The sequence below is a fragment of the Cheilinus undulatus genome, linkage group 3 (genome assembly GCF_018320785.1).
Source record: "Cheilinus undulatus linkage group 3, ASM1832078v1, whole genome shotgun sequence".
NCBI lineage: Eukaryota > Metazoa > Chordata > Actinopteri > Labriformes > Labridae > Cheilinus > Cheilinus undulatus.
This window is the reverse complement of record NC_054867.1, coordinates 46,292,891-46,301,843: the sequence shown is the minus strand read 5'-3', so window position 1 is coordinate 46,301,843 and position 8,953 is coordinate 46,292,891. Positions and strand designations below refer to the sequence as shown.

Sequence of the window (8,953 nt, the reverse complement as noted above, 5' to 3'; positions counted from 1 at the left end):
TAAGAAGTTGAAGAGCCCTGGTGCATCCACAGCAGATCAGATTCTTGTACCAGTTCAGACACTGCTGAAACTTTGCACTTTCAAAAGGGCATTGTCTTGTTTTGTATCTGGAAGGCACCGTCAAGGGCATTTTATCACTGTTTGTCCACTGAAAGGACACTGCATAGGTCACTTTGTCATGTTAGTCCTCTGGCAGGCCACTTGGAGGGACCTCAATCACGATTTGTCCACTTAGTCCATGAGCCAGACCAGATATCGGTGCCACTCAAGGTGGCAAAGGTGTCATGGTAGGGCACAGTAGAGGGCACTTTACCATGTGTAGTCCACTGGAAGGACACTGTAGAGGACTCCATAACTTACTGGTCACTGGTAGGGCACTCAGTAGGGTGCTTAATGATGTTTCTCTCACCAGAAGGTCACTCTTTCATTCACTCTTCGGTTGGCATTCCCTGTGATTTTATGGTCTTTTATTAGATATGCCCTAAGCTAATAAAGGCTGTCCCTGTTCCTGAAGATAGCCCTAGTGGCTCTTCCTTTTTTTGACAACTTTGCAAGTTGATTATACCAATCGTCACTGCCTTACATACATCAGTCATATCTGCTCACTCTAAATTCACTGCTGTTCAATTAATACTTCAGCTGCAGCGCCTGAAGACTATGTACTGTTGCACACTTTATATCATACACATTTGGTCAGATCAGGTGTCTGTATGCGACCAACCAGCAGATGAACACCAAATCTGATGATAAAATCGCCTTAATAAGTTTAGATCTGTGTCATACATACCACACAGATTTATTGCTATCCTGCTGCTCTGAAATTATTTTTTTTTCCCTGTGTGTTCCCAGTCTAACATCCAATCTCATCCTGCAAGAATCCTGAAAAAAAAAATGTCAGGCTCTTGTGCTAAAACAGCAATAAACAGCCACCCAAAGCTATGGGTTCCTAGTTTTGTTTCCACGTGTTAACTTTCTTTCAATGATGCTTTTATGATCATCGGAGTTTGTTGTTTTCTAAAGCTCAAGACATTTTAACACCTGAAACAACCACAAATATGCACTTTACTTTGAAAAAACTAGTATTAAATATTTGCATTAACTACTGTGGAATTTGCACTGGTGTTTTCAAGGGAATCTTAGGTCATGTGAACAATAATTTCAATTTAAACCTTTTGCATTCTGTATCCGTGGGACTAAGAGTTTAATCCGGCCTGACTCCAAAAACAAAGACTTCTCCCATACCCAAGTGTCTGTGGTTGCTGTAATGAAAGACATATCATCTGCTGTGGTTCAGTGACGTAGGTTTGAGCTGAAACTTTCATAAGTCTGTGCTAGCATGATGAATTAAGTGCCAGTTCTTCCTCTGTAGGGGAATTGTTGACAATAAGAAAAACATTGTAAATTACTGGAGTAATCTTCATAACAAAACAACCATAAAACTGCAGACAAATGGATCCGACTTGAACTTCCTTTCTTCACAGTATCTAGGCATAGAGGAAAGCTCTGACTACCACCACTGTTGTTGAGGATCCTCTTGAGGAAAACTGCCCCCACCTCCCCCTGCTCTAGTCATAAACACCCCATCTGTCCACATAACTAAGATGAATAATTACCATGATGAGTGCATATCCTCTTTAAAAGCATGTTTTCATCTTCCCAAGGATTTCACAAGTTAGTCACAGCTTTTTTATAATCCCTCTGCAGCTCATTCATTGTCCAATCATAAGTGTAATATGTGACAGAATAATTTAACATTAAGTTTCTTTGAAGCAGACACAACAAAGTGTTTCTTTGATCCAGCTGAGGCGCAGTTCAGGCCTCTGGCACGTCAGCAGAGTCGGGCACAATGAAACAGTGGAGTTGCTTTTTTATTAAGGGGCTTTTCTCTGTACTAGTCCACACCCCTGCCAGGATAACTGCCTGGCCTTTCCCCTGCTGCCATGACTATGAATGCGACCATTGAGTGGCTCCTTTGAGGGACTAAACCTGCTGCTTTGTAATATGTGAACAATGTTAAACACTTGCTTCAAGGTGGTCTTTAGAATCAAGGTTGTTTTTGTACCATAGGTCTTACAATACACATAAAAATGGAAAGATTTGGCATTTTCTTTTTAAACTCTGCTGTCAAATCGTGTGTAGAGTTTGACATTAAACAGACTGTATATTACAATAGACAGTGCTTCATGATCTCCTGTGAATTGAAACCAGAACACCCCTGTGACGGGTGCTTACATACTGAGTGGGTGACATAATTTAGAACCAAGCCGTGCTGAGAGAGGAGACAGTGTTTGGGTTAATGTGTTACATAGTAAATCAAAGGATTCAGCAGTAGGAGCTGATGCATGTTCTTCCAGAGGGGTTGCAGTTTCTCACAGATTGACCATCTTAGCTCGTTACCGTATTGCATCTGATTTATGCTTCTGCACTGAAGCTATGTCACACACCTGCAGAGTGCTGGACCCTAACTGATGTGCACCTCCTAGAAATGCAAAAACACATCAAACCGACACTGACAGCATGCCCTGTGTTTGGTCCACAGATGTCTTGTAAAGCACCTCGCCATGCAGTCTCCATTTGTAAACATTTGTGATACAAAATGGGTCGTTCAGTGCTCAGGAGCTCAGTGATTTCAAGCGTGGTACTGTGATGGATGCCACCTTTGTACGTGACGGTTCGTGAAATTTCATCCCTGCTGGATATTCCACAGTCAACTGTAAGTGATATTAGACTGTAGAAGCATTTAGGAACAACAGCAATGAAGCTGAAGACCAAATAAAACCACAGCAGGGTCAACTACTGCTCAGGTGCATGGCACATTAAAGTGGCCAACACTCTGATGATCCCATCTCCGGAAAGTTCCAAACTTTGACTGGCATGAATGTAAGCACAAGACTGTGTAAATGGAGCTTCATGGAATGGGTTTCAATTGACAATCAGCTGCGTCCAAGCCTTACATCACCAAGTTCAATGCCAAGCGTCAGAAGGAGAGGTGTCAACAGCCAACTGAAGTTTGGTGGAGAAGGGATAGCGGTATGGGGCTGTTTTTCAGGGTTTGGGCTAGGCCACTTATCTCCAGTGAAGGACAATCTTAATGCTGTAGCGTATCAAGACATTTTGGACAACTGCTTCCAACTTTGTTGGAAGCAGTTGAGGAAGGCTCTTTTCTATTCCAACATGACCATACATACCATACATGACATACTGAGCACCTTAGGGATGAAATGGAACAGAGATTGCGAGCCAGGCCTTCTCATCACACATCAGTGCCTGACCTCATAAATGCTCTATAGAATGAATGGGCACAAACTCCCCCCAAAAATCCAAAATCCTGTGGAAAGCATTTCAAGAATGAATACTGTTATAGCTGCAAAAGTAGGGGGCAACTCTGTATTAAAGAACAGGTATTTGAATAAACTGTAATTAAAGTGCTTATTCTTATAATGGTCAGGCAGCAAAATACTTTTGTTCATTTTGTCAAGGTTGCTGCTGACTGCAAAGCAACAGGTAAAATCTTCTTGCCCACATCCAAAAATATCAGACATGCATGTCTGTATCCCCTCTCCATTTGCTCCTTCAGCTTTGCTAACCTGGTCGAGCACTTGAATTGACTACATTTCATTCATAGCCATCACCACACAAATTATTACATAAATGTAAATAATTTGCATTTAAAAACATTTTAAGTCGGTTTTGATTAACTTGAAGCTATGCCTACCAAAGTTTTTTGATTTGTGGACTGATTAATGCAAAACATGCATTTTATGATGCTGACTTTTACATTTCTCAAAATGAGTGATGCAGCGCTATGCTGCTGTGTTCAGCTTAGAACATGTTTAATCTGTGAAACAGACTGCTAAACTCTTCATTTAGAAGCATGCAGGAGCGTATGTACAAATGACTCACTGAAATATAATAAGTGACAGCAAATACACTTCTCAGGACTTACGGTTTTGCTGCTTTCTCTGTTTAAGTGATCCAGTAAAGCCAAGGGATTTCTCATCAAAATGTTTTTTAATGCTTTTCTTTCTAATTTGTACCGTCTTAAGCGAGTAGTACTTTGCAACCTGTTTGGATAAAAATGCTTTCATTCTTAAAGGAAAAAAGGGACTTCTGGCAGATTAAAACTTGTAAGATTATCTTAATGACAGGGAAAAGATCTTAGTATGGAGAGAAAAGTAAACGTACATAACAAAAAGCATGGGTAAAGGGTGAAATGTTTGATATCTCAGAGTACAAATTACTTTTGACTTGTCCTCTGAGCTTTCTCTGACTTTTATAAATTGACAAACATTCAGATATGCAGCGGTGTCCTTATTTTCGATCACTGTTGGAGCAGGACAATGTTACAATGAGCACTACTTAGATGCAGCCTGCAATGCTAGCACTACGGTGCAACTTAGCAACAAAATAGCATTTTATGTATTAACTTCACAAATAACTAATTAAAACACTTAAACATAAATAATCATAAAAAGTACCCAACTCAGCTCACGCCAGGTTTCAGAAAACTCATTTTTTATACTTTATCATAGTTTGATCCTATTCCATCTGGTAACAGAGAGAAGGCAGGCAATCAGCAGGGGGAGCTCTAAACATTCTGACTTCACTCTTGGGCGACTACTACTTCGTCCATCTTGATACACAGTGTAAGAAATAAGACAATCTACCAGTAATGTCCTGTTTACTCATTTCTAAAGGTTTTAGACATCTCCTTGGGTATTTTCCCTTATAGTTAACATGTTACTTTGTTCATGGTTCACTGGTGGATACTATGGTAAACTTCCTTGAAGAGAGAAAATGTTCCTTTATTGTACACAGCTTGGGAATGAGCTCAACACAATAGACAATGATGAAAAGAAAGTCAGGAGGCGAAGAATGCAACTGATTGTATCTTTATCAGCCAACACCACAGTCTGCCAACTCAACTGAGCACATTGTTTGCTTCTTTATCCCTTTTACACAAGTCTCTATCAACAATACTGCATTTTAATAACACAAAAACTTCAGCTTCTTAAAAAAACTCCACACTAAAAAGTTTATTTTTCTCAATACTTAATAATACAAGACAAAGATATTAATTTCCAGTTTACATCATAAATAACGTACAAAGTTACACTAAAGTGGCACAGACTATTTACAATAGTAATTTACTATAGTGGCAATACAAAAATAAATCATTAAAAAAGTGCTTTGATCATTGGAAGTTGATTTAAATTATGATACTTTGACTCAGCAGGTTTGATACCTCACTGTTGTGAAGTGCATTGACAGTAAAGTGAGTTTTTCTCCATCCACTCAGAGAGGCACCGCTATAATCTGTCGGCACGTCTGTCCGGTCTCACAGATGCTCTTGAACTGATAGGCGCCGTTCCATTTCTAAAGCTGGGGTCAACAAGAAATGAAGAGAAAATGGTTCAGGGTGAGCCTCATCCACACAGCAATCATAAAATAAATGTAAATAGTGAAACATGCATGCATTCATAACTTCATTTAAAATATTTCTAGCTCTGTCTTTGAACTGTTTGCAGGTTTTTTGGGAAGCAAAGTAAAGTAAATATTCAAAGCTGTATTTTGGTTTCATTAGCTTCTGATTATAATAAATAGACAGAAGTTTACAGGTACCTTAGTGAGGCAGCAACCTAAAGATTTTGGAACTGTAATAACTCCGGCTTCAGGTCCTCTCTGGTGTCATATGAGCTAAAGTGTCATCAAATAAGGAATGTTTATCAAAACTGTGCAGATGTGTGTTGAATTTATTAGCTTTAACAATTATGTTTGATTGCAAACTTAATTAGCATTAAAGGTATTAGTGTAAATGCCTTCAAAATGTAAATTTTGTACATTTAGCTTTAACAGATAGCATGCAAATCTTTGATTAGAAGTTAATGAGAGAATCATGCACAAAAACAGCTGTTCTGGTATTAAGCCTGGCATACACTGTCATTTTAGACCAGTTAGACTGATTTTGAAGATGGACTGATTTTCCGCCTCATACAGTGAACAAATCAACACAGTGTTTAGGGGGTATGATCCGACTTGAGGCTTATCACAACCAACTACTTGTCAACTTAAAACTCAAGGCTGGTGTCAAAACCTTCATTTTACTGCACCCAAACATGTGAGAGCCTTCCTGGTCTGGTATCAAATTTGAAAAGATCAGTATTTATGGTTCCAGGCCGGGCTGCCTCTGACAGAATACCCACAATCCCCAATTACATCTGGAAGACAAGCTAGTATCACTAATTGGATGTTATATACTTGTACTGCTCACAAACAAAACTATCCCTTCTCATCAGCTAGGAGTTTACCTGTTTCCTTTTCTTTGTTTTTTGCTTTCACTGCAACTAAAATGCACACCGGGACAGCCAGCAAACATCTAAGTTTGTTTTTCTTCTGTAATCACATTTGATAATGCAGGTTTCTGTGAAGAATCTCCAACATGATAGCATTAATACATGGGCAGGTGTGCCATTGAATTAATCTAGAGTGTACATTTGGAGCTTTTTTAATATATTTTTTGGCATTGGCTTCATTTGACAGGACAGCTGAAGAGAGAAATATGGGGAGAGAGAATGAAGCAGGGGTGTCAAACTCATACTGAGTCCAGGGCCAGATTTGCTTCAGTGAGATGTCCTGAGGGCCGGATTATTTAGGCCAGGAGTGTCAAAGTCAATCGCCTAACCTAAGAGCCGAACAAGGTCAACATTTAACCATAAACTGTCAACCTCATTCACACCATCAGTAAATATGAAAAAAAGCACTGATAAGAAATCACTGAGATAAAAAAAAGTCAAATGTGAAGCTTAAAGGCTCAAAGCCTGAGATAAAAAGTCAAACTTATTAGTTCAAAAGGTCAAACATAAAATTTAAAGACAAAATACTGTTTTAAAAAGGCAAATATTTGAGAAAGAAAGTCAAAATCACAAATTCAAAGGTAAAAATATGACTTAGAATTTCAAATTGTGAATCTTGAAGGTTAGAGTATGATATGAAAAGGTCAAAACATGAAAAAAGTCAAAATCACAAGTTTAAGTCAGAATTGTGACATGCAAAATTAAAAATTTGAAATGACAACATTAATTTCTTTTCCCACCTTTTTAAATTTTTATTCTAATTATTTTTACTCTTTACTTTTTCAGATTTCTATAATTTAACAAGGATATTTTAAATCATCAAGGTAAAGTTTACACGTTTATGCTGGAGGAAATCTGCTGACCTTGCACCAGTGGGCCAGTTAGAACAGAGAGATGATCTTGCAGACCAAATAGACCTGTACCACGAGCCAGATTTACATCCCTGGAATAGGGGAAGACATGCGCCAAACATGCACTGAGACCAGGAATTGATCCCACAACCACAACATTGAGGCCTATAGAATCTGCTGATGGACGTTGCTCTACCCACTGGGCTACACTGGCTCCAATTTGGAGGGTTATAACATTAAAAATGCATTGACACTGACCTTATGTGTGTTGTCTCCTATGTGTTTAATATTTTGAGATTAGAAAACAATCCAGCTGTTTCTGACTGTTTGGATGAATTTCTGGTATGTTTGATACTTCGCTCTTTGACTTTACAAACTCCCACATTGGGAGTAGAGCTATGAGCTGATTCCATAATTAGAATCACTTCAAAAACACTGAAGTATGGGACTGGATGGGTTAAGAGCGCTTTAAGTGTTGCTGCACCTTTTTATGTGGGACCATTTTCAAATGACCACAAAACTGCCTTCTCTTGCATCTGCTGGTGTTTTTAAAGAGCTAATATCTGAACTGCAACTGAACAGTTGGAACTGCAACTGTTTTAATACATAAAACACTGAATGTGGGACTTTGAGCTTGACTTTCATTTGACTGTATTTTTACTTTTATTGCTGCATGGCACCCCTGGAAAAGAGACCTCAGTCAGTGGGTTTTCCCTGTTAAAATAATTGATAACCCCCCCCCCGATTTTGTCTGCACAATGTGTCAGACAATGTCTGAAAGCACCATAGCAATGGCAGGGATGCCGGTATGGTATGTCCTCCCCCTACCACCTCCACTAAAGAAACAAACTAAAGATGTGTTGACAGGAAAGAGCGGCACAACTCCAGCTGTGAAAGAACAGAGACAAACGGAGACCGCAGACTGTCTTTGCTGCTGTGTTTCTGGAGGTAAAATTGTTAAAATCTTACATTACCCTTGCAAAGCAGATGGATTTGCCAAACGTTTATCAGGTTAATCCAGCTTGCAAAGCTCCCATCTACAACTTTGTACCGAACACGGTTGCTGAAATGATGCTTATCATAAAAGTGGAACTTATCATGCCATGACTTTTGTAAAAGAGACTTTTGTGGGTGCCCATGTAGCTCAGTGGGTAGAGCAGACACAAATACGCAAAGGCTATAGTCCTCAACACAACAGCCGCTGGATCGGCTCCTTACCTTGGCAAATGTCTGATGCATGTTTTCCCACACTCTCTCTCCCATTATTTCCTGTCTCTCTACAGCTGCCCTATCAAAATAAAGGCTGAAAGCCAAAAAGGCTTTTGTGTCTCAATGGGAATACTCCCAGTTAAATGAAAGGTTGAATAAATAAATAAATTTGAGTCGTACTACAATGGCTTTATAATGTCTGCTGTTTTTTTGTAAATAATCAGATCACATACACTATTTACACAAGACACATAAAGCATCTGCCTGTTTTTGTGTGGACAGAGTTTGACCTAAACACATCCTGCCCATTTATTAAACCCATCACAGACACATGGATTACATGTGGTAGAAGGTATTTTCCCCCTGATGCCGTTTTCTATGTAACAACAAGTTTTACTAAAGGATTTCCTGTTGACTTCCCTCATTCCTCAGCGTAAGTCAGGAAACGCAGATGTCTAGATTTCCTCAAACTGTTCAAAAAGCAGCGAGGAATCTGAACTGGCTGCAGAGCCACTACACCTTACAGTTTGGCTCATTTGT

General features: G+C 39.2%; 1 protein-coding gene across 7 annotated transcripts in view; it reads right to left on the bottom strand.

Moving 5' to 3' along the window:
• Window positions 1–4,859: 4,859 nt before the first annotated feature.
• The window catches only part of im:7151449 (complement decay-accelerating factor), a 31,608-nt gene continuing 27,514 nt past the window's right edge, over window positions 4,860–8,953 (bottom strand). For 2 of the 7 annotated variants that reach the window (XM_041781602.1, XM_041781610.1), the window contains one exon: window positions 4,862–5,382. In XM_041781602.1, the coding sequence (XP_041637536.1) occupies window positions 5,310–5,382 (73 nt within the window). In that variant the 3' untranslated portion in view covers window positions 4,862–5,309. Of the gene's footprint in view, window positions 5,383–5,622; window positions 5,698–8,953 lie in introns of all 7 variants that reach the window. The other 5 variants (XM_041781592.1, XM_041781574.1, XM_041781570.1 and 2 more) reach the window with 5 other exon arrangements.